This window comes from Meriones unguiculatus, chromosome 14 (genome assembly GCF_030254825.1).
Source record: "Meriones unguiculatus strain TT.TT164.6M chromosome 14, Bangor_MerUng_6.1, whole genome shotgun sequence".
NCBI classification, from domain to species: Eukaryota; Metazoa; Chordata; class Mammalia; order Rodentia; family Muridae; genus Meriones; species Meriones unguiculatus.
The window spans coordinates 70,011,316-70,037,845 of record NC_083361.1 but is presented as its reverse complement, the minus strand read 5'-3'; the positions used below and the strand labels follow the sequence as shown (position 1 = coordinate 70,037,845).

The 26,530-nt window shown below is 40.4% G+C and overlaps 1 protein-coding gene across 1 annotated transcript in view; it reads left to right on the top strand.

Moving 5' to 3' along the window:
• The first annotated feature begins 6,499 nt into the window (after positions 1-6,499).
• The window catches only part of Hdgfl3 (HDGF like 3), a 54,922-nt gene continuing 34,891 nt past the window's right edge, over positions 6,500-26,530 (top strand). The window contains exon 1 of the mRNA XM_021633069.2: positions 6,500-6,970. Within this exon, the coding sequence (XP_021488744.1) occupies positions 6,887-6,970 (84 nt within the window). The 5' untranslated portion in view covers positions 6,500-6,886. The remainder of the gene's footprint in view (positions 6,971-26,530) is intronic.

The window sequence follows — 26,530 nt, the reverse complement described above, 5'->3', positions numbered from 1 at the left end:
CAGGAGCCTCTCTCTAAGAGGGAATCCTCCAATACAGAGAGAAAAGCTAGGCAATAAACCCCATCTCCAAATACAATCACGCTGAGAATTACTGTCTCAACATACAAAATGGAGGGGTACACACACATATTCAATCAAGTGACACCTTCTGTTTTGGAACAACACTACTTCCTCCCTGTTCTCTCTTTATCTCATCACCTTGGTCTCCATATTATATTAAAAAAAAAAATCATCCCTCACAGATAACTTCTCCTTCAGTCTTTTTTTTTTCTTGGAGTTTCACTTCAACTTTTTCTTCTGACGATTTGGGTCGTTAACTCTTTCGTTGTATTAAACTGCTATTGAACGCTGACTTTGTTATCTTTTCCTATATTACAATCTGCTCCCACATTTAAAAAAAAATGTCGTATGTTTACAGTCGTGTAGGTGACCACATGTAGGTAAAGATCAGAGGTCAATATTGGGTGCTGTTCCTCAGGAGCCACCCAGCTTGTTTTCTGACACAGGCTCTCCCAGTGGGATCTGGAGCTCACTCCTTTGGCTAGCCTGGCTAGCAAGCCCCAGCGCTGAATTACAAGTGAATGGCCATGGCACTCGGTTTATCACATTGGTGCTGGGGAACTGAATTCAGCTCCTCACGCTTATGGGAGGCCCCTCCACTTTAAACTTTCAGAGCCCTAAACAACTGCCACTGTGTCCTGTTCCTGATTCTGTAATTGGCGACTTGGGGAGCAAAACATTTCTTGGGCTCACACTTCGAGATCACAGTCTGTCATAAAGAGAAGTTGGGGTAAGGATTTGAAGCAGAAACCATGGAGGAATGCTGCTTGCTGACTTATGGCAGGCTTATGCTTGGTTAACCTTCTTATATGTCCCAGAACCATGTGCCTGGGAAATGCCACCACCTATGCCTCTTGCCCCACACCAAGTAACAATCAGGACAATCCCCCACAAACATGTAGACTGCCCAACCTGAACTTGCAATCCATCAACTGAGACTCCATTTTCTCAGGGGACTGACTAGGATGTGTCAAGTTGACCATTAGAGCTGACCAGAGCACCATCTCTCTCCATACGCCCCACTCCCTCTCCACACCAGAAAAATATTCATCATTTTTCATATGATGTTGGGACCCTAAGAGGATAAAAAAGTGAAAGCACTAGGCCTCTGAATGCCTGAGCCTGAAACCATCAAAACATCATTTCCTCTACATCCTTCACTCCACATCTCCTTGTGATAACCAACATCAGAGGTCCTGGCCTCCCCAGAATCCTGCGACACTACTTTCACGGATTTGCATCTGACACTATTACTCTGTCTTCTCTGTGTTCCTAGGTTTCTAGAAAATGACTGGTACACACCAGTATTCAGCAAATAAATAAACGAAGGAATGAATACTAATATTGATCTAATGCTTTCCTCATAAGCATACACACTAACGTTAGAACAATACAAGCAAAAATGACAGGCAATTTTGTAGATTCTTTGAGTGTTGATGTATTCTGTATCTTGAATCTCTTCTCTCCAAGTAGCAATTAATTCATTAAACTTATCCACTTTCTTCCTCAGTCTGGAACAGAACGGTGAAGAAGTAAAAGTTAAAATGACCTCAATGAAATAGGTTTTAAATTCAGTCTCAGAATTCCCAAGATCTGCAGGTTGGGGACTGGCCTGGTGCTACGTATTCTAATGTTAATTCCTGGCCCCCAACATCTTGTCCCTGCTCAGAAGAGCACATTCTCACATAAACCTATTCTCGTTGTGTAAGCCTGTCCTTGTTGTGTAAGCCTGCCTAAGTCATTATAACTGATTGGTTGATTTTACAGCCTCTACCTGGGCAGGGGCAGAATGAGGTAGGTGTGGCTAAGGTTCCCAGGGGCTTTGGGATTCAAGAAAGAATCAAGGGTTATAGATAGACTGGAAGGGATGAGGAAGGAGGATGCCATGATTGGATAGGGTGGAGAAGGAACCACATATTCAAGGAGGAAGGACTCCAATAAGGGCGTGAAAAAGCCCAGATGAAGAACGCAAGCAAATACCATGGGATTGTGTATAGAAGATAGACTAGAAGAGGATGATTGAGGTGGATGGCATTGGGTGGGGGCTGGGAGATGGATGGTGAGGTTATTGATTCTATGTAAGTGAAATATCTGCCCAGCCCAAGGTAAATAAGGTAATTATAAAATCTAACAGGTGTCTATATCTTATTATTTGTGATAGCAGGTTAGATATTACTGCCGTGATAATCTTAGGGCTAATGATAAACGCTATATACACCAAATATTTCCTATTTGCTGTAACACCTGCAATATTCTCAGGAAGTCCTAGCAGCATCTTTGGAGGCTTTTACTATATCCTATACTATCCTGAGAGAGTCCTCTGCTTCTCTGCCTGCCAGTCTTGGTATGGTTGCTTCTGTTACCCATCCCCACTCTGCTAATGCTGTCTGGCCCCTAACCTCTCCCATTCTAGCCCACGAAGGCTTTATGGTGCCTTCTGCCAATGCACACTTGGTGAGGGAGTTCTCTCACGGCAGTTTTAAGATGTCTCGGTGTCTACAAGCTCATTTTCTCTCAAGGAGGATGAGACCTTGGGATTGAGTTGCAGGCACTTACGAGATGCTTCAAGTATCCAAATCGGATGAAATGGACTGAGTCGAGGTCACAAGTGCTCTCTTCTAACGCAGTGACTGTGCACGTTAGATTAGATTCACCTTTCCCAGAACCCCCATATTCCGCTTCACAAATAATTTCAGGCAAAGGAATATATTTTGGGCAATGGAATGGGTGAATTTAAGGGCAGGATGTGAAAGAACTACTGAAACTTTACTGGATACTAACTTAAGATAGGAAGGAGAAGGTGAAAGCAAGATGAGCTCAACAACGTACATAATGGACATGAGTAAAATAAGGATTACAAAATAAACCATGGCGCCAGAGGCAGAGGAAAGCATCAGCCCAAGGATATTTGAGAATTCTGAAGTTAAAAGTGGTCAAAGAAAATGGATACTATTACAGTTTTTTTCAGCATTCAATTTTTTAAAAAAATTTTTAGTATTAGTTTATTCACTTTGTATCCCAGTTGTAGCCCCCTCCCTCATTCCCTCCCAATCCCATCCTCCTCCCTCATCTCCTCCAATGTCCCTCTCCAAGTCCACTGATGGGGGAGGTCCTTTTCCCTTCCATCTGACCCTAGCCTATCACGTCTCATCAGGACTGGCTGCATTGTCTTCTTCTGTGGCCTGGTAAGGCTCAGGGGGAGGTGATCAAAGAGCCGGCCACTGAGTTCATGTCAGAGACAGTCCCTGTTCCCCTTACCAGGCAACCCACTTGGATACTGAGCTGCCATGGGCTACATCTGCGCAGGGGTTCTAAGTTATCTCCATGAAAGGTCCTTGGTTGGCCTGTCAGTCTCAGAAAAGATCCCTGGCCCAGATTTCTTGGTTCCCCTCCAAGTTTCAGAATTAAAATTGATATTTTTTTAAGATATGGCCTCATATAATCCAGGTTGGACTTAACACTCATTTTGTGCCTGAGGTTGGTTTTAAACTTTTGATTCTCCTGCCTCTGCCTCCCAAGTGCTAATATAGCAAACAGACCAACTTCTGGAACCACACTTACCACACTGTAATAAATACATCAGGTTCTTTTTGCATGGTCCTGATGATACCGCTAGAGGGTTTCATATTATTTTAAATGCTTGAATAGAGCATTGTTCTGAAATTTCCATAGCATTAGCTCTTTGTATAAAGTGGAGAAACCAGTCAGAGCTTCTGTGAAAACTGCAGGGCACTATTTCATCCGTAGCAGATCAACATCCAACCTGGCTACAGACAGACAGGCTCTTAGCCAGGCAGTCCTGATGATCATCCAAAGACAACTCATAAGGGGATTCCCTGCTTTCGTGTTATTAAATCTGGCTTGGTTAAGGCACAAGAGTCAGGCTGATGATATGTGGTGAGCAGTAAGGCCAGGCTCAACTGAAAACAGGAAACCTAAAGACTGGGAGAAATGTCTACCTTCTCAACATAATCGAAGTCCTATCGATTATCCCCTTTTAACCTGCCTCTGACTGCTTGGCCATCTGTTTCCCCTTTTTACAAACTCCAGTTTGTCCTGTCTTTAAAAACTATCCCACCACCACAATGGAACGGTCAGTCTCTCCCTGCTTTCTTGCTGTCTTTTCTCCACTGGTGAGAATGAGCCGTCTGCACTTCCTGCTTCCACATTTCTGCCTCTGATGCACCTTGCTCTGGTATCTTTCCATTACTATTAAGTACATAACAAGCTCACCAGTGACTTCCCAGTCAGCAAAATAAAATGGAACCTCTCCTCCAGCAGCTCACGTACCCTCTATGCCATCTGCCTAGACATTTCCTTTCTACTAGAAATGCGTCCGGCTCCTGTGACACTTATTTTTCTTCCACTTGACCTTAAACTTTTGGTGACTTGTCTCCAAACTTGGCCATTGTGTCTCTCGGTCTACAGGTTCCTGGACTTTGCCATAGCTTTGATCACCACCTGTACACTGATATGACTCAACTCTCTACATTCTTCTTAACCAACAGCCCACTAAATATGACCCACAGAAATCTCAACACATCTAAAACTAACTCATGCTCTTAGCTGCAAACCTGCCTATTCCTTCAAAGACTTCCTAACCTTTCCAAATGCTGAAAATCCTGTTATTTAGTCCAAAAACCAAGGAATCATATTTTAGTCACCATTCTTCCTATCTACTTGCCACTCAGGAGTCGGCAAGATAGCTGAGACAATGTCTTTTCTCTCCTGGCGAAAGCCCTCTCAGGCAGGGCTCTGGCTCCAGCCTCTGACATTCAGATCCACCTCTATACTGGCCACCTGAGTACTCTGTCTAAACCCAACTATGATCATGTGACTCTCCAGCTTAACTTCCTTCCATGGCTTCCACACTAGTACCGTCTCTCAATTTTCTCCCCTACTCATGACTACCCTGAGCCCACTGGGAGACTGGACCATTGTGGCTTTGGGCAGTCAGGGCTCTGGCAGCCTGTCAAGAGATGTGGTTTTGACATAAGGGTCTAGGAAACATTCCAGGTACCTATGATGGCTGTGAAAAGCACATTATCAGGCTATTACAGACAAGGCAGAAGAGCTAGACTTACTCTGCTGGAAGAGAAGAAAAGGTGAGCCTATTGGAGGCAGGAGAATTAAGAGACAAAAAAAAAAAAAAATGCACTAGGAAAGAAATGGCCAAGAACCATGAACAAAATAAACCCTGCACAGAAAGTCTACAGACTACTTCCGGTTATTGGAAGCCCAGCACTGAAAGCCTGCGTTAAAACACAATTCTCCAGCACCGGCGAGGGAGGCCGATGCTCAGAAAACCCACCTTGTACAACTGGGAGAAACGGCAGAGAGGACAGCAGTCCACAAACCAGAGCTGTTCTCTAAACTAGGTGCAGGCCACCCAGTAGCACGACAGAGTGGACCTTTTAAAGAAGGTATGTTGAGGAGGGGGCCACAGCCGGGATACAGACTGAATACATTTTAATAAATGATAATAATAATAAAAGGAGGTATGTTCACTGTGATGGAAGAGGAGCATTCATTCATTCATCGGGCAGATTCAGAAAGAAGTGAATTATTTTATTTACCTCTCACAAAGGAGAATGTTATAAAGATTCTCCCAAAATGTCTTTGAAAGAAGTCAGCTGAAATCCAAATAAGACAACGGTCAACACACACGTTTGCTCTGGACCTTACTGACCTGTATAAAGAAATCACCAGAAGCTGATGTCCAGTAATCGAAAACCAGTGACTTGTCAGGGTAAGTCCTTTCCCCCAGATTGTTGGCCCACGAAGACCCGCCACAGAGAAGCAGTGACGGCTAAGGGCGCTGAACCATATAGGTCCATGTTCAAAACCCCACTGTGCCATCCGGTCCCTGAGGACGGGCCTTGACTCCAGCGAAGCAGCTCGCCCTAGGTGGCTCTCACTGCATTGTTAGGGCAGACCTGGGGCAAAAGAACCTAAAGGGGTCCCTCGCTCTTTCCAGGCAGCGAATCCCCTGAGCCACCAGCCACCATCTCCATGCCTGGGGCGCCTTTGTCCCCCACCTCCCCCCCCCACTCACCACGAGAGCACCCGGGGAAGTGGCCCGCGGATGGGGGGCGGTGGGGTGGGGGTGCAGTCCGCGGGGGGTGGGCGCGGGCAGGAGGGAAGAGGGGCGGCCGGGTGGTGATTGGCTGGGCTAAGCCAGGCAAGCTCCCGGCCAAGAACAAAAGAGAGCAGGCGGCAGGCGTCCTCGGAGTAGGCGCTCCCACCCGCCGGGCGCCGGCCTCGCTGCTGCGGGAGGACGCGCCCACCGTCAGCCCGGCGGAGCGAGCCGGGGCGGCGCGCGCGGTTTCTCCCGGAAAGCCGGCCGTGCACCTAGGAATTAACCGGCCGGCTGGCGAAGGGGAGGGAAGCGGGGCGGGCGAGGAGGGGGGGAGGGATGCTGAGCGCGCGCGAGAACAATAATAAGATCGTGTTTGCGGTCGCTGCCCGAGGAGGAATTCGGAGGAGGCGCGAGGCCCGGAGCTCGCCCGGAACCCAGAAGCTCGGCGGGGAGGCGGCATGAGGCTGGCGACGCGGCCCCTGTGAGCGGCAGCGCGCGGCGGTAGCGGCGGCGGCGGGACCCGGCGCGGCCGGGCGCGGGCTCCCCTCCCCCGCAGCCGGGCGGGGATCGGCCGGGCCTGCGGTACCCCGCGCCCACCGCCCGCCTCGGCCGCCGCCTCGCCGCTTCCCCTCCGTCGGAGCGGCCGGCCCCGAGCCCCGCGGGGATCCCGCGGGAGGAGGCCGGGGGACGGCCTCCCGGCACCTTCGCGGCGACCGGGGACGAGCGGGCCGGAGGGGGACGGCCGGGATGGCGCGCCCGCGGCCCCGCGAGTACAAAGCGGGGGACCTGGTCTTCGCCAAGATGAAGGGCTACCCGCACTGGCCCGCCCGGGTGAGTACGGCGGCCGCGCGCGGGCCCGCCCGCCCACCATCTTCCCTTCATGATGGCGCGCCCGCCCCCTCGCCCCGGCGCCTCCGCGCGAGCCCGCCTCGCGCCTGGCCGCCGCCTGGGGCCGAGCCGAGCCGCGCCGCGCATCGGGGCTCCCGGGGCCGAGGCGACGGCTCCGGGCTGCGCGCTCGGCGGCCATCCCGGCGCCCACTTTCGAAGGCCCCGACGTCGCCTTCCTCCTGGAAGGCTGCGGGCCCCGGGCGGAGGCGCCGGCTCCCGGCACCGTCCCGGGTGGACAGCCTGGTCCGGGGCGGGCGTCCCGCGGCGGCAGCAGCCCGGGATGGTTAGTCTCGGGAAGGGGCTGGTGGTGCCGAGGCCAGCGGGAGCCTCGTGGCAGCGGTCCTCCACCTCAGCGCATCCTTCATCTTCCAGACTTGTTGAGCTTTTCCTGGGCGCGATCCCCTGCACCTCGCGTGCCCTCTCATTGTCCATGTGCCTCCCTGCTGCCCTCCTCCTTAGACATTGACAGCGAATAGCCTGTCCCTGGCTGGTGAGTTCAGGAAGCTCCTTGAGCCTTTTCACCTCCATATTTGTTTTAGGTCGGTTCCCGAACCTTATTCTTGGCCTTGAACCGCACAACCCACGACAGCCCTCTTGCTTCCTCAATAGCAAGGCTGTCGCTAGGTTTTCTCTAGAAAGCATCTGCGTTTAATAGATGGCATTCGGTGTTTTTATTACGCTCCCCGACTGGGGAAGAAGCAGTACCGAGTGTGCGTGCTTTATCTCGAAAAAAAACAAACCACCTTTACCTTTTAATTTTTGCGGTAGTTGGCAGTTGACTGCCTGAAGTAAATATAGTTAAAGGATAGCCAAGGCAGTTTGGAGACCATGTTGGTATCCCCAAGGAACAAAAATCGCCAAGGGAAAACCGCTGACAGAAATTGGGAGTGTGAGCTCAAGTGTTGTGTGGTAATGAAGTGAAGACAAGACCAAGGGGCAAATATACCCATTCACAAAAGGAAGTGACATCAGGAGGGGCAGGCTGAAATTTAGTGAGGTTGAGGTAATTGGTGGACATAATCATTTTGTAATCGTTTGTTTTGGCATCGTTTTATGGAAAGGACACTGGGCCAGGAATGTAGGGGATCTGGCCTGTGACTCAGGCACCGTTAGGGACTAATCGTTTTAACGGCCTGCACACATCCATTCCTGCAACTTTAAAGTAAGCATCTCTAGGATTCCTTCCAACACTAACAACCTCAGGCATCAAGTGGAAAAAAACAGACTTACTCAGATTCCGCTAGGCTGTGGTAAGTTCTTCATGTATGAACTCCAGGTCCTTAGATAAGGCGAAGTTTTCAAAGTAGAACCACTGGTTGTTGTTGTTTTGGTTTGGGTTGTTGCCGTTTTGGTTTTCTTAATCCTATGAAATAACGTATAATGCTTAAAGGGCAAGATTTTAGACTTGAGTCTTTCAGAGAGTCCCTGTATGTACTTGTCAAGTAAATAAACAGCTCTATGAGGTTGCATGTATACACTGAAGAAAGGTCATAGTCATGCCATACAATCTTGCCTTTGAAAAGTATCCTCTGAGGGTCAGAAAGAAAATACTTAGAACCGTAATCCCACAGGTTGACCACCTGTGGTAATTAGTGAAACAAAAGTTCTACGGAAGCATTTCTAATTGTATATCTAGCTGTAAAAAAAAAAAAATTCCTAGAAGTTAAAATTCCAAACCAAGATAAAAAAGGAGATGAGAAAGCAAAAGCCATTAGGTTTTCAGATTTACAATGATGCATGGAAGAAAAAGGCGTACGTTCACATTTACCTTCTTAAGGAAAGGTTCTAAGACTTACTGAAACTGTTTTATAATGAGCAACATTTTTCATTTTCCAAGGAAAGTTAAAGGTTAGAAGAAAAAGGTAATTTGAGGCTCTGGTTTTGACTACGTATGTTCTCATTTTCTCCTCAATTTTATGCGGCATTATCCCTCATTTTCTACCATTGTCAGTTGATATTTAAAAACACTAACTGGAAAACAGAGCTTGTATGTCTAATACTTTCACCTTCTATAAAAGCTGGTAATGTGACGATTGCAATATATGAGGCTCCAAAGAACCAAACCTAAGGTGGGAAGGTAAGTTTTATTTCACAATGAAGGAAGGAGATTTTGAAAAACCAAAGCTGGTCCATACAGGAATGGAAGACAGTGAGGAAGATATTTAGTTCAGGGAAGAACCTTGTGAGAAATGTGGGTCAAGAAGATGCAGGATGTATTCCACTCCTGCCAGGCTTTGACACTTAGCGGTCTGGCTATACCTCTATAATCTCTCTGAATTTCAGTTTAGTCTGTAAAACAAGGATAATTCTCAGTACATAAAGAGCTTATTAGTATCCTTTATTTGTGCTTTCATTTCCCAGAGTCCAAAAGCACAGTGCATTGCCATACAGTGTTTTGGGAGTTAGGGAAAGACAAAATTCAAATAACTTTTATTACAGTAGATTGTTGTAATTAGTCTACGTTATTGTTAACCTCCTTACCTAATTTATAAGTTAAACTTTACCTCACCTATAGGTTAAACTTTTTTATAGTTATGTACATTTCAAGAAAAACAAGACACAACAGTGTTTATAGGGTTTGGTACTGCACCCATTTCACACAGTCACTGACTCTTGAAGCATACCCAGAGGATAAGGAACGAGCAATGTGCTCACATGTTCCTGTTTTTCTCTTATAAAGCTGTAACTTATTTTGCACCATTACACCATTTCAGTTAATAATCTAGCAGTTTTCAGCTCTTTAGTAGACGTGTTAATTTTTCCCAGTATTTTACCATGAAAATGGTAAGAGAAGTTCAGTTGGACAGTGCACACCCGTGTCTTCCACCTAAGTTTTTATTAATACTGTATTTTATCACATTCCTGTTCATATATCAATCTTTTATCCATTTAGCAGTCCATCTTAATTGGATATATTTCAGAGTGAGTTGTAGACATTATTATAATTTATTCTTAGACAGTTAAATATGCTTGTCATTAGAGGTCAGCATATTTAATGAATCTTTTTTTTCCTTATGAGGAAAAATTTACATAGATGGGAACTTAAATTTACATCCACTGAATTTCACTAGCATATATACAGATACAATAAAAATATCTACCAGGATATAAATTAGTAACAGTAACTAGGAAGTTTCTCATATCTCTTCCAGGCAGATTCCTGTCTACCTTTTCTCCTACTGTTTGCCTGTGTTATTTTTAACATCAAATAGCAGCTATTTCAGTGGACTGTTGTATAAGGCTTTAAAAACTAGAAGTTCATCTGTGCATTCACTAGCTTAATACTTTAAAAAAAAATGCACTAAACAAGGATCTGAATTCTTTTGATTAAGTATCTTGTTGATAAAATTTGAGAGTGCATCCTTAATAAGTGTAAATTTACCTTAAAATCATGCATGCCTTTTATGTTTTACTGCTACTATGTACATTGTAAGATAAACACCAGAATGATTCCAAAGGGAATGACTTGAGGTAAGGATATTTTATGATTCAAATATTTTATTATCTAACAGTAATGTCTTAAATCCACACTTTTAAGCCTTAGTTTTTAGAATATTTTTGGTCTTCTCCCAATTATCAACTGGCCGTAATTTTAAATTTTCTGAAGAGTTGTTTTTTTTTTTTGTGGGTTTTTGTTGTTGTTGTTTGTTTTTTTTAGATTATACATGCCAGTTGAGCTGTTTTTAAAAGCTGTTTGCTTGTATTCATTAGGATGACCTGTGTAGAACTTTTTTTAGTCATTTTTCTGTTTGATGAAATCTAGTTGATTAAATATCCCATAATTCTGTTCAACCAAGCTCTCACAACTGAAAATCACAGTAAGCCTAAAGTTAATAAACATAACTGGCCTGAGTAAGGGCATTACTGTTTGTTTATGTATTAAATGACAGTGACATTTACTATTTAGATAAAAAAATAAAAAATTAAAATAAAAAGTGTTTTCTTTTCATATTCCCCCCATTTGTGTGTTAGTTATGAGCACTCTGTTACCGAGTGCGGAGAATAGCTTCAAAGATTTTGTGCTTCAACTGAAGAGCTTTTTTAAATTTAAAAACTTGATGTGATGGATATGACGAGGTGGTAAATCATGTGTTTTGCATCCATGAGGCCCTGAGTTTAATCCCTAGTTCTTCCCCTTTCCCTCAAGCCCTATTTTCAGGCTTATTAACCCATGCCTTCAGTCCCACCACTCAAGAGGATGGCATGAGTCCAGAAGTTCAAAGTAACATAGTGAGACACTTCTCGTCTCTGTCTCATAACGTTTCAATTACTGTATTTTTGTGTGAACTCTGAAACACTTCACAAGTAATTGATGTCTCAGTTTCAAAATCTGGCCTTATCGACTGAAATTGAACACAATCCTATTTTGTGGCCTAGCAGTCTGTTGTCATAGAACCAAGGGAAAAAAATGTGTTTATGTCCTGCAAAAGATCTGTATAAACTTGTCTGTACCAAGCTTTTTATTCATAATAGACTAGTAAAGGCAACCAAATGTCCCCTCCCAGGAAATGAGTAGACAACTCTGTCATGTATTACCGATACTCACAAAAAAAATGAAAAGCTGGGTGAAAGAAGCCGGGCAGCATGACAGTGTATTGAGTATAAACCTGTTTGTATAATGTTCAGAAACAAACAAAGCTGAGCAGTGGTGGTCAGCATGCAGTGGGGAGAAGGGCTGCCACTGTCCTGTACTTCATCTGCTGGTGTTGGGTAAGCCAGAGCTCACAGGAAAGCTTGTCAAGTTGCGCGGCAATGGAGTTCTGTCTCAGTTTTAGAAACACATTTTGGGGCAGAACGTGGTTTTGCACCCTGTCTCACACACAATTTATATGATGTGAGGAGACAGAAAGTGATCCTGTAAGCTACATGGGTTAGATTTCACCATTTTAATGGTCAGTGTTTTGTTTTCCTTTTACTACTAGAGATTTAACTCCGTGCTAGTGCACACTTAGCAGTGTGAAGCCCTGAATTCCATCCCTAGGCACTGGAAGACAGAAAAGAAAAAAGGCAGGGTGGGGGGTAGGGGGCTTCATTTGCACTTCACAACATGCTCTTAGGTCTCCTTTCAGTTCTGGTTTCAGCTTATCTGCTTTTTTGTCTTTTGTTCCTTTCTTACTCAATCACTTTGAATTATATTTGGATCTGTCTCTGCTACTGTCCCTTGAAATTACCGTAAAACATTTTATTTTACCCTCCTATATTGCTTGACATTCTAAACTTAATGAAATTTTGTTAGGTGTTTATTCTGTGTAAGGCACAATGCTAGGTGCAATATAAAATTCAGATTCCATTTTTAGCATGATAAAATTATAAATGTAAAGCATTTTTATAATCTTTACTGATGTAAACATTTGAAACACTTGGGTTTCCTAACCCTAGCACTGTCTGGGTGGTGGTCATTATTTGTCTGCCTTTGGCAGTAAAGTACTAGAATATAAGAGGTCATTGATGGAGAGCAGGCCGCATGGTTTCAAGGACTGAAGTTCTTTTTAAGTCTCAAAATAAAGTAAGATCTCTAGAGTGTTCACTACCCAGTGTGCACCCAGAGAAGCCGCCTTCAGGCGAAAACAGCACAGGCTTCTCCAGCCTCTTCCCCAGGGACCGCTTTGACCTTGCCAAGACAGGCAGATCTGCTCGTTCCTTTACGTAAACTAAGAGCAAATAGGTTACTTAAGCCCTTAATACCAATCTGTGCATTAATTCTTTGATGTAAGATCTCTGCTATAAGATATTATGACTCTTGGAAGATGACTAATAGTTAAGAACTGTTGACAACCATATTGGAAGTGTCTATTAGTGTTAAAGCAGTGTGGGCTAGTAAGCAGAAGGTTTTATATCGTTAAGAGTATCCAAAGGCTGGTAAGAATTAGTTGTGTTTGCTATGGTTACTGACATAGGCTTTTCTGATCACTTCAAGCCATGCTACTGAAAACATGATCTCCAGGTTGTCAGCTATCATTGGTGAAATAGGTAAAGAAATTGTAACTTATTTGTAAATAAGAATGTGAAAATGAAGCCCAACAGTGGTGGCCCACACCTTTAATCCCAGTACACAGGGGGCAAAAAGCAGGCCAGACTGTGAGTTCGAGGCCAGCCTGGTCTGCAAAGCAAATTCCAGGACAGTTAGGACTACACAGAGGAACGTTGTCTGAAAGAATAAACAAAAATAATGTGAAAATAATTTAGGATAGTTTTGTTTGTGAATCTGATTATTTTAAACCAAAATTGAATTTTATGTGCCTTTTAATTATTTTTCTAATTAGTCATCTTTATTATACCTTATAAATACCAATAGATTTTTTTTTAATGCCAGTGGTCCTGCACATTAGGTAAAGTAGAAATGCTACCTATAAAAGACTATTAAAGTCAAGTTACTAGTGGTCTTTTCATCTACAGTAGTTGACTCAATACTACAAACTATTTGAACTATATCAACTTCTAAAGAAAATGGATTGAGTTTCATGTCGCAGACACTAGTCTCTCCTGAGTAAAAAGCTGCATTGTGCAAATATTACTCATTTCAGAACTATTAATGTCACTACACCTAGCCACAATGAACCTGAATATTCACTTAGTGTGGTTACAAATTATAATAGCGTCTGTTATGCTGCCAGTGTTATTTCAATTTATAACTACATAACAAGAATCAGAAATACTTGTTTTTGCTAAATCATTATTTTATTTGATGAGCCTGTAGAAATTCTATTTTTGAGTCAAGGGGTAAGTATACATTTTAGAGCTTTGGAGTCGAATTGCTATAATTGCTTTAACAGAGAAGTGTCAACTCCCACATGTTTATTGACAAAGGAATACCTGTTTTTTCCCTATTAATTAAAAGCAAATGCTTGACTTTTCAAAGTGTCTAGCATGCATAAGGCTCTAGGTTCTATCTTTAGCACCAATAAACAAATAAATCTGTCAGCTTAATAAATGTACTTGAATTAAGTTATTTAGTTATGGTTAAGTTATCTCGGAGAGTATATATTACATCTATATCTTGATAATAGGGCAAGGTAAATATAATACTTTTTTTTCCCAGGCCGCTAAGAAATATACTCAAGATTACACAATAAATAGTTTTCTTGTTTTGAAACAGAGTCTCCTATTTTCAAAGCTCAAATCAGTTATGAAATAATGAATGACTTTAAACTTGATCTTTCAGTATAAATCCTCTATGTGTTAGGATTATGGATATTCATTATCATGTTCAGTTATAGAGTGCTGGGAATCAAATCCAGGGCCTCAGGATTCAAGCAAACATTCTACCATCTGTCTTAATCCCTTAATAAAGAATGCCTCAGGAACTTAGGAATTATAACATTAGATTAGATAAAATGACTAAAGAAATATTTGACAATATGTAAGAAGAGCAGATGGATGGATGGATGGATGGATAAATAGACCCGACAGCCATTAGAGCATTTATTATAGTGTTTTGTATTGTATTTCTTTAGTCTGCCTCTTTTAAAAGTCCTTTTGATTCAAGAGAATGTAAAAATAAATAAGATAGTAGTTTACTTAGAGAAATCAGAGAACGATTAAAATCAACTCTGAGTTAGTTGCACAGTACTATCTTATGTGAAGGTTTCAAAACCTACAGCTGTACAAGAACAAGTACTCTGAACATCAGGTAGGGTAATTAGAAGTTTCTAGTTTGCTAGAGCCTAGAACAGACGTAGCCCATAGCAGCTCAGTATCAAGTGGGTACCCTAGTAAGGGGAACAGGACTGTCACTGACATGAACTCAGTGGCTAGCTCTTTGACCCCCCCCCCCATGGGAGGAGCAGCCTAGCCAGGTCACAGAGGAGGACATTGCAGCCAGTCTTGGTGAGACCTGATAAGCTAGGGTCAGATGGAAGGGGAGGAGGACCTCCCCTATCAGTGTACTTAGAGAAGGGTGGGGAGGAGATGAGGGAGGGAGGGTAGGATTGGGAGGGAATCAGGGAGGGGGCTACAGCTGGGATACAAAGTAAATAAATGGTAATTAATATAAAAAAATAAAAATTTAATAAAGTTAAATCATCATAAGACTGACTACTGTCCAATGAAGATTCTACCAATTTACTGCATTCCTGATCCTGAGAACATTTTCCTGAATTTCCCTGGCATCTATAACAATATAACCTTTCAGCCTATTTAAAATTGAGTTAGTAAATGATTTTTTTAGTCTCATCCCTACCCAAATAAGAATTGATTATGGTAAGTTTGGTAAATAACTGTGATTACAGAGAACCACATGGAAGGAAGGAGGAAAGGGCAAGAAAGATAAGTTCAGACCTGCAGAATGACATCTTCTAGACACAGAGGAAGCCCTGTGATAAATAGAAGGAACTAGTTTGAGCTTTAAAAGACAAACATCTGTGTTTGTTAGGTTGAGCATACCATTTACAAAAAGGATAACTTCTCAAATCTTTTTCCTAGAGAGTCACTATGGAGTTATGCATGAAAGAACTATTAAGCGACTATTTAGTTAACTCCTAAGAGCACCCGATTCTCTACTTACTAACACAAAAAGCCTAGTAAAAATCTCAGGAAGCACTTTGTCTGGCTTGGTGGATATGTTTTTCAATAGTCGTCTTTGTGATTTTATGATAAGCATTTTGGCACTAGGTTCTGGGAATTGTGGGGACTTCCCATTGTAAGAGTTCCAACGTGATGATCCATTTCTAGAGATGCCACATCGCTTCAGAAAAAAAAAATTTTGGGGGGGGACAAGATATATGACCATGTTGGTGCACCAACGGGCCAGTGAATGAACAAGTCAACCTTCCTTTTTGGCCCCTGGGACTCAAGCTCCATGAAAATTCTGATAATAGTTCTAAGGCTACCCAGAAGTAGACAGACGTTCACTTTCCACAGAATGGTACAGTCAGTGGTAGCAACAATGTTTCTTGTGTGGGCACTAGAAAATTCTTGATAACACAGTAGTGAGTTTTTAATGCAAAATATGCTTAAGATTAAGGTTGTTAAAAGTTTGCTTCAGTAGTACTTAGCACATTTAAAAATAAGCTTCACAGAAGATTGAAAAATATGTAGGCAGGAATATCAGAAAATAACTCTGCTTTAGAGCTCTCCTTTTTTGATTCTGAAGTAGAAACTTTGCACTAATGACATCTTTAATTTTAGAGGAAATGCATATCTAGAGGGAGCAGTCTTATAAACTTGCAGTGAAATTTTTAAATTCACATGGTAAACGGATTGAAAATGAATTTTCTCTCTACCTGTTTTTGATTCTCAATATAAGACCAGCTTGCCCTCTCTCTCTCTCCCTCCCTTCCCCTCTTCCTCTCTTCCTCCCTCCTTCTCTCTGTTTTTCGAGACAGGGTTTCAATGCATAGTTTGCTTTGTAGACCAGGCTAACCTCAAACTCAGAGATCCACCTACCTCTGCTTCCCCAAGAGCTGGGATTACAAGCGCCACGGTGCCTGGCACAAGACCAGGTGTTTTTTAAAAAAAGTAAAACTTTCTACTTCATTGGACTGCTATATGAAGGTTAACTCACTGGTTTTGAAGATTTGGATTCTAAAAGATGAGTAATTGGTAGTTATTTAAGGTACTTTTTTGTTTTGTTTTTGCTATGTTCCATAGGAAAAAATAAATGCCAATTCCCAGCACACACACACACCAGATTTTTTTTTTTTTTTTTTTTTTTTTGTGATGTAACATTAGGTTGAATACTAGTAAATGAGTTTTTACTAATATGAAAGCACGGCTTTGGTCTATTAGACTAAAGGGAAGCTTATCGATTGTGTATTATATGTATTTGTATGGAATAATTGTATTTTAGGAATGATTTGCTCACATTCCTGAACTGGGCATTTTTATACAACTACAGTCTTACATCAAAATCATAGAAATGTAAGAAATGAAAGTGATACTGTGTTACTTTAATCATCCAGGCCTATATATTCCTTGTTATCAGAAGGCTTTAAAGTACAGGCTGAAACGTTTCTACTTTCCTCTTCTTTCTAATTTTGAACTGCAATATATCTATAACTACCTCAATCATTTTATGTTTATCACTTATTAAGAGTAATAAGTATGATGTATTTGCTAATTGCATATTTATGCAGAGTCTGACTATATAATGTTTCCTGGCTAATATTGAGGCTCTGGAATTTGCTTGAGTTTACAGGGCTAAACTGTTAAAAGTGTCAGACCTTTGTGACTAAGGATGAGGACTTTTGTTCACAAAACTGACAAATCAAGACAAGTTAGTGGAATACAGATGGTGGAAGGAGAGAATCAACTCCCAGAAGTTTCTCTCTTACCTCTACAAATGCTAGAGCACTCACACGTGCTAAGTAAATGTGAGAAAAAATGTTTAAGGGAGAAATTTTGAGGCATTTATATAGTGTTTGTGTACCGTTGGGCAGCACAGACGCCTATGTAATAAATATTATCCCGCCTTCTACCAATGGAAAAAACTAAACTCTAGAGAGATTATAAGTGTCCCCCCCAAGTCGCCCAATTACAGCAATTGATATACTGAAAACCTTTCTCCAGTTCATATTTTAAACTATCCAGTAAATTACGTGTTTTCCAACTGGCAATGCAAGTTTACTCATCTTTTCATTCAACAGCTATTTACTGGCGTTCCTGTCCTCCAGGTACTGGTCTAGAGGCAGGGTTGATGTGTTTGACGTCTGACAAACCCTGACATCAGGCATTGCTTAAATAGCTGAGGAGAGATGGTGTGTGCTAACGGGTGTGTGGAGTACAGAGTAGATGTTTCTGTGTTACATTGAATATTCAGAGAAAACCCCTTCAATAAAATGACATGAAGAGAGAGATCATTACGTCGTGAATGAGCCTTTTATATTTTGTTCTATTGCTTCTTCCCATAGGCAGGTTTGAAGACTTTAATAAAAAGTTAAATGATGGCACTCTCTGAAATGTAAGATTTAAGATTTCCAGTGTTGTTATTTTAGAGAAGATGAGAAATTTTAAATGTATTAATCTAGGCAACCAGCTGAGTTGCCTAGATTACAGTCAGTTAATAGAAGGTGCATTGCTAAAATTGATGCTCTTTATTTTTCTGTGTAACATAAAGGAGGAAGTGAAAGTAAATGAAATCACTCTGGTTTTAACAACTAGAAATCATGACTTAGAGGCTGGAGAGATGGCTCAATGTTTAAGAATGCTTGCTTTTTTAGAGAACACAAATTCAGTTCCCAGCACCCACATTGTGTAGGTCATAACTGCCTGTAACTAGTTTTAGAGGATTTGACATCTGATTCTGGCCTTCTTGACAGCACTTACACATCTGGCTGGGACACAACACATACAACACACACACATACATGCACACAATTATTTTAAATAAAATTTAAAATCATTTAAGTAGGAAAGTTAAAAGTCATATAAAAAGCTAATGTAGACTTTGAGTCAACTATGCTTATAATTTGTGTGTGTGTGTGTGTGTGTGTGTGTGTGTGTGTGTGTGTTTAAGTTATGGTACAATACACATACTATAAAACCATTTTAACCAGACTGGCACAGTGGCACATACCTGTAATCCCAGCACTCGTGGAGGCAGAGGCAGGCTGATCTCTATGAGTTTGAGGCCAGCCTAGTCTGCAAAATGAGTACAGGACAGCCAAAACTACAGAAGGAAACCCTGTCTCAAAAAAACAAAAACAAAACAAGTCTTACTTGTTTGGGACAGGATTTTGCCAATACTAGAGCAGTGTCCCAGGTTGCAAAGAAAAAGACCACCATTCTGAAGTGTCTCAACAAGGCAAAACTTGACTCTTAATCACTCACAAAAAGCAGAACAAAAAGTGGGGGGTGGGGAGGCAGACACTTCATTTAGATTTTATTCTAATGGAGGTGGTGATTGTGCCTGTTCCTCATTGGTTGGAGTCCAATCTTGTAGTCTTTGACAACCAGCTAGGTTTAAAAGAATCCCTATTTAAAAAAAAATGAAGAAAAGCTGGTTGAAGTGTGCTACTTGATTTATTTAAGTTCTGAGAATGCACCATGGCCTTTGTGTAAACAAAGATTTTGCCCAGTTACTAGGTGGGAGAGAGAAAAAGACTTGGATTTCTTGTTGGAAACACAAGTTTTATAAAGTTCATATTTAATGTCTCTTACACTCAGTGGCTCAGTTCTAGAATTTTTAGTCTTCCTGCATCAGTTCCATGTTAATAGAGTGTGCACCAGCTCAATAACCATGCACAAGTGGGCAGTTTAGTAATGTAATGTCACCTCCTTTATCTGTAGATCTAGAACTACTTCCTGCTATAAAACTGTCCATTGGACAGTAGCTCCACTTCCTACCTGCTAACTCCTGACAACTACTGTTCAACATTCTGTCTCTGTATGTGATCTGTCTAGGCATCTCACATAAGTAGGATTATATATGTTTTGTGACTGGCTTATTTCAGTTAGCATCATATCCTCAAGATTCATCCATGTTGTGTCAGAATCTTTTAAAGACCAAATAATGTTCCTTTGTGTGAGTGAAGAACTAGTATCCTAGGACAAAGGCCCTAGTCTAGTAAAGTCCAGCAGAATGGGCATGGCCACTTACCCTAGAAATCAAACAGAAATGGTTATGATGAAGTATTTCATAACAGCGTCACCATTGCTATGATAAAACACCTAACCAAATGCAACTTGGGAAGTAAAGGGTTTATTTGGTTAGCTCATTGCACTCCCCAACACACACCTTATTTTACTAACAATTACATGACTACGTCAGTAATAACATTAGCTTCCTAATCAAAGTACTCAGAATTGTGTGATTTTAAAACTGTAGCATACACTGATAATTTCTTTGTTTACTTGTTCTTTCAGGAGCACATGCCCATAAAAATAATTTATTTTGTTTTGGTTTGTTTATTATTGTGTTAAAGCTTTGGAAAGACAACAAAACTACCTTTATATTTTACCCGTTAAAAGAGATACTTTACAGAGGGGTGCATTAAACCCTTAGACTGGCGTTATTACTACTGTAGATTCATTTTCTTAGTTTGTAGGTTCGTTTGACAGATGATGAAACCTGTGCATTATTTCAGTGATTTTTGCCATTTGTCTAGTATAATCTATTGGGTATGTCCTGTTTTCAGAGATCTGTAAGATAATTGCTGCAGCCCTAAATTTGAAATTATATAGAGTATCTCTTTAATTGGTCTTTGCCTTATTTCTTCTTGCCTAGAGGCTTTGTGTTCTCTTCTTAATCCAAAGCCAATTTTTTGGCATCTTACCGTATTTATGCTTCTTAAAATGTTTTTTATCAGTGAAGAAAAATGGGATGTTAACAATGATGACATAAATTAAGAAAATCTAGAGTGCAGTTTATAAACACCCCCAACACATAATAGAATCAGTGCTGCAGAAAATAAACTGGCCAACAGAGCCAGTCTTTGAGGTAAATAGCCAAAACCAAAAAAAAAAAAAAAAAAAAAAAAAATTAGAGATAAAATGAATAATTAAGGAAGCATACTGTGGGAAAGTCAACTTTCTGAAACATGAATTCCAAAAGACAGAGCAGATAATTCAAGATTATCAGGGAAAAGCTCTAGATTTACTTTAAAATAAAGACCTGAAGTTATAGCTAGGTAACATTAACATGTTTTACAAAATACATTGCTATTAAAGTCTTAAACCTATAATTCTAAATATTTCCAATCAATGAACTGTGTTGGGATTTGGGGTTTAAGTTCCATCTGTGAATGAATATAGGAAGAATTGACATAGTAAATTTCTTACCCATGAATGTATTTCTCTGTTTATTTAGGTCTTTCAGTGTCTTTATAATTTTCTGTACATCTATTTTAAATACATTTTAGTCTTGTTAAAATTTTTGCTGATATTACGTATATTTCGGTTATATTTTCTTTTTGTTTCTATTCTTTGACCTATATGTAAAATAAGAGATGGCTAAGGCAACATTTCTGAACAATATTGAGAAAAAGAAACTTTACAAGATCGCAAAATATAGAATTTTTTTGAAGATAAGGTAAGATAGTTTGGGCTCAGAAAAACTTAATTCAGAACCTAGTCCACAGATGATAAAATCCACAGTAGCTGACCAGTGTAGGATTAGCTAGGGGAGGGTTTAAAGTAATGCTGACATGCTTAATTAGTCATATGAATTGTTTCTTAAATTTATTTGTTTACTATGTGTATACTGTCCTGCCTGCATGTATACTTGAATGCCAGAAGAGGGCACCAGATCACATTATAGATGGTTATGAGCTACCATGTGGTTGCCTGGATTTTAATTTAGGACCTTTGAAAGAACAGCCAATGCTCTTAACCTCTGAGCCATCTCTTCATCTCTGTCATATGCATTGTTTCAGGTGTTTTGTTTGTTTGTTTGTTTCTTTTTGACAAATAACTGAAACAGTTTAAAGAGCAATTGGTTTTGTTCACAGCTTTAGATGTTTCAGTCTGTAGTCATCTAGTTCCATTCCTTTGTGCTTGAAGGAAGTAGAATATCACAGTAGAAAGGGCATGTTAGAACAGAACTCTGCTTACCTCATTGTAACCAAGAAGAGAGAGTAAGAATATGGGCCTGGCCAAGTTGTACCCTTCAAAGACATGCCTCCCACTTTCTCCAGCTAACCCACACCCTCTACAATCCCACTACGTCTTAGTAGTTAATTCATAATCTAATCATCTCTGAAAATGCCCTCACAAGCCTACCAAGAGAAGAGCTTTACTAATTTCCTAGGCATATTTAATCTTAATAAAGTTGACAAAATTAATATCACATCAGATATCCAGATAAGTTAATTGTCATAGCATCTATGTAAAACCAAACATGTGTTTCTATACCATATACAAATGTCAGATGCATGTGTGAGGAGTTTTTAGGATGTATGTGAGAGCATCATTATGTCCCAAGAGTAGGGAAGAATTTTGTGACAAGAACACAGGACATGAACTGTAAAAGGAAAGATTGGTAAATCTGAGTTAATTTAAAATCAACTTGTAAAAATTACATAATGAAATTTCAAAGGTAAATGACAGATTGGAAAGGATGCTTGTAATACATGGAACCTATAACACTTTGGTGTATATAATGAATAAAATAGACAAAGACAAGGCAGTTCAATAGAAAATGAGCAAAACTGCATGAACAGCCATTTCATTGAAGAAATGCCTATAAATATATGAAAACTGTTCACAGAAATGCAAATTAATATCACTATGGGAACACCAGAAATTAAGAAATTTGTATCATGGATTGATGATGGTGTGATTCAGAAAAGAGTCTTTAACAGAACTGATGGATTGTATAAGAGTTCAGCCACTTTAGAAAGCAATTTATATTGTGAATTGAATGTTGCATGCTTTCTGACTCAGCATCTATAATTTCCATAGCATATATATTCCACTTTTTAGAGGACTAGTAATGTAGCTTAATTGGTAGAATGAAAAAATTTTATGTGTGTGTGTGGGATTTATTAGAGCGGCATACAGACTGTGGTTCAATAATTTGGTAATGGGTATTTCCCAATAGGCCAAGGATGCCGTAGTTGTTCAGTTGAGACAGGATGTCTTAGCAGTCCTAATCTGGTGCTAGAGTTCGCAAGGAATCATAGAGAACTGTTGGTCTGCAGTCTGTTACAATCCCAAAGAAGGGATTGCCTATGAGAGTGAGAACAACCAGTCAGAAAGCAAAGCTTCCTCATTCCACGCCCTTTTATGTGGGCTGCCACCAAAAGGTGTGGTCCAGATTTAGTGTTGGCCTTCCCACCTCAGATAATCCAGTCCAGAAAATCCACAGGTGCCCAGCTGCTTGGTTGATACCAGTTAGATTTAGTCAGATAATGACCAAGATTAGCCATCACGCTGCACATTGTGCTGGATGCTAGAGATTGAACACTGAACAGTATGGAAAATGTTTCTGTTCTTATGAGATGTTTTAATGTGGAAGGGACTTGTGGCTAAGCCAGCAGGCAAAATCACCATGTGATTTTATGTAATTTAATGTAACCATGTGAAGAACGGGAGATGAAGCATGTTTAAGAGGGTGCTTATGATGTAATGCTGAAATGAGGGTTGAGGATAGGGAGAAAGAGTATGTGTCTGCTTGATCAAGGGAAGACCTTTCTGTAAATGCCGATGTTTCGCAGACTTTATTGTTCTCTGGGAGAAATCCATACAACTCCTAGAAGGAAAAGTGACAATGAGCTTGGAATAGCCAAGAAAGAGCAAATAGGAGAGTGAGGCTCATACAGATTCTTCTTTAGGTAAAGAGACACAGGAGATGAGTTCTGCAAGGTAGACAAAAACCTTATTATGTAGGCTCTTAGATTTTATAACCCATTTAGAATATTTTAAGTGATTAAAAAGTCCGTGGGCATTTTTGAGCAGACAGCAGCACAATATTTAGAAAGCAGAGAATCGAATGCTAGGTACACAGTTGGGAAGGTAAGGATTGGGGATGTTGAATGAAAGGACCTTTTTAGGAGACTTGTACAAGTTTAGGCCTTAAATGACTAACAAGGACTGGGGAGAACAGTAGACTTGGATTGAAGTAGCTAGTTTGGAGATGTTTCTTAGCAATGTAATTGTAAGAAGTTAGACATGAGTAAGGTGTAATGCCTTTGAAGAAGATCACATCAACAGTCTCTTCCCAGTGTAGGAAAGAGCTGAGTAGACAATGATGCCATTTATTTACATAGTCATCAGCAAGTTAGGCCACATGGTTACATTTTTTAGGACAACCTCAGTATGTGATCTGAGTCTCAGAAAACTCTGGCATTTGGGTATTTAAAGCTATGAGGATCACTCTTATGTGAAAATAGAGGCGACTCATGAAAAGAGGAAATTGGTGAGATCGATTAGGGGGGCCAGAAAGAGAGAGACTGGTCCTGGAACTCGAAGACATACGTCTTTATCCAAAGACGTAGACTGTCTTGGGAGCTCTGTGCTATGGAAATAACAAATGTGGGGTTAAGATATGACAGAGAATAATAAAAAAAAAGACAATTCTATAGAGAAATGGGGAAAATGATATGAATAGACCATTTGTCAAAGGGCATATTGTAATGGCCAATAAAGCAATGAAAGGATGTTTAATCTCCCCCATCAATCAGAAAAAAATGCAAATTTAAAAGAAAAGTAACACCCAAATGCTACCAAAGATGGAAAAGGAGGTCATTTTTATATCTTGGTAGAAATGTGAGTTACTGTATTCCTTTAATATTTATTAAAATGAAAAATAGATCTAATCTATGACACAACAAACTCCTAGCAATCTGTTTCATTTAGACTGAAGCACTGGCACATAAATGTAGGACAAAAAGTACTGAAAAACAAGGTACATGTCCATCTCTTAGGGAAAGGTGAATGTATAGGTTCTATAATCATTGGATTATTAGTCAATTAAAAAGTTAATTGAATCTGTGCCACTTGGTCTTTGCCAATTTCAAGAATTTTCATAATAAGAAAATTTTCTAAAACAAAATTTCTTCTGTTTCTTTGTATGTAAGAACTATCACAGACACCAACCTTTCCCCTTTCAAAAAAAAAATCCTATGCCACCACTGTCTGAGACATTTGCTTACAAGTGTGTGTATAGAAATGGAGAAAACATACTTTGCTATAAATGGTATTTACCTGGGAGTGAGCGAGTCTAGGGGAAGATAGGAAAGTAAGCCTATGTCAAAAAGAAAAAGAATTTCCATGATCAACATGTCCCATTGTGTAATACGGATGCACACATGTAGAAGATGCAGACAGACAGCCATCACAGAAACAGTGATAAGGAACTTTAAAGATAAGATGCTAGCTGTTAAGTATTCACTACTCTTCATTAACCTTTCAATGGTGGTGTATATGGAAAGCAATCTTTACATTGGCCAAGGTTCAATTCATACTGTTTTTCTTGTGAAAAGTATACAGAAATGTTATTATTTTATGCTTTTCACTAATGTTTTTATGTTCATTTTGTTACTTTCATTTTCCAATTTTAGCCATCACCTTTATTTTTTGTATAAACTAAATATGTGAGACTAGTAACAAACATTGGAACAATTTAAGAGTTAAATCCACAGCTATCAGTGCTCAACTGTGAATTGTGAACATGAGTATCTGATATTCTCCACTGTTGAACGTATTTGTTCAGTACACATAGTAGCATAATGTTAGGTTTCAGAGACCAAATATTTAAATTATTATTTAATTTTTAATTCAAAATGGAAATAAGCATTACCACCTGTCAGTATGTTGGGTACATGTGTGGTTGCTAACTACCATTCATAAAATGGTATATCTAAAACCTAGCTAGTTTTCTCTTATGTCCTTAATTTGCTGTTGAGCTGTAATTTAACTGATATGACTTCTCTGTCCTCTCACTTTGCTCTGTTGAAGCTATGTTTTGTTTCTACTTGTGTGAAGCTGGCCCTTTTCCTGACACCTTGGGTGAGGTTCACTAATGAAAAGTCCTGAAGTCAGTTCTGGTTAAATATGCACAAACCAATAATTAATATGGTCAGTTCTGTGTAATGATGAAAAACTTCCCATTTTACTTTCTCCTGTCTAAAGTAATTTGTACATGCCTCCTGAATGCTGACCTATTACAGCGGGAAAGTAGTCAACTATTATTTCTGACCTTACCTATCTTAATGACCCTTTTTCCCCACATTCCTACAAGCCGTATTCTTCAGTCTCACTCAACTCAGGGTGGAACTGAGTTAGAAATGGCAGGAAAGGCTTTTGGTTTTGTTTTGGTATAGAGGGTTGAACTCTAGGCTTTCTACATGCTAAACTCCCTCTCTGTTGTTTAAAGTTCTTACTCATACTTGGCTGGCAACAGGTGAGCTAGTGTTTTTGCTGCCTGGACTTGGCTATTGTTTAAAGCTATTTTTTTTTTTTTTGCAGTTTCTTCTTAATTACTACCTAATTGTCTTTATGATATTACTTACTAAGATGTGTTATAATATGTTACCATTCCAAATTAAATACCTTCATAATAGCATATTACTCTAGCTTAAAACAGCACACATTATTTCACAGTTTCTGTGGATGTGGATCCTTTGGCTCTGCATTTTCATGAGAGCACAGTTATCTGAAGGCTTGCTAGAGGATGGGTCCACTTTCGAGACATGTGAGTGGTTGGAAGAATTCAGGTCCTCATGGTTTGTTGACCTAAGGAGTTCATTTCTTTTTATTTTTGTTTTCAAAACAGGGTTTCTCTGTATAGTCCTGCCTGTCCTGGAACTCTCTTTGTAGTCCAGGCTGGCCTTATACTCAGAACCATTTGTCTTTGTCTCCCAAGTGCTTGGGATTAAAGGTGTGTGCCCCCACATCCAGCTGGGAGTTAGTTAATAGCTGTTAGTCAGAGGTTGTCCTGTGCCCCATGCCGTGCAGGTTTAATAAATCACTTCATATCACAGCAGAAGTCACTGTCTTGATAACCTTAGAAGTAAGGTTCAATCACTTTTGCCATGTTTTACGTATTAATAGTATTTAGCTAGATCTAGCCTATACTCTAGAAAGGAAATTTCACACAAAATTACTTTTTACTAGAAGTTATCACTA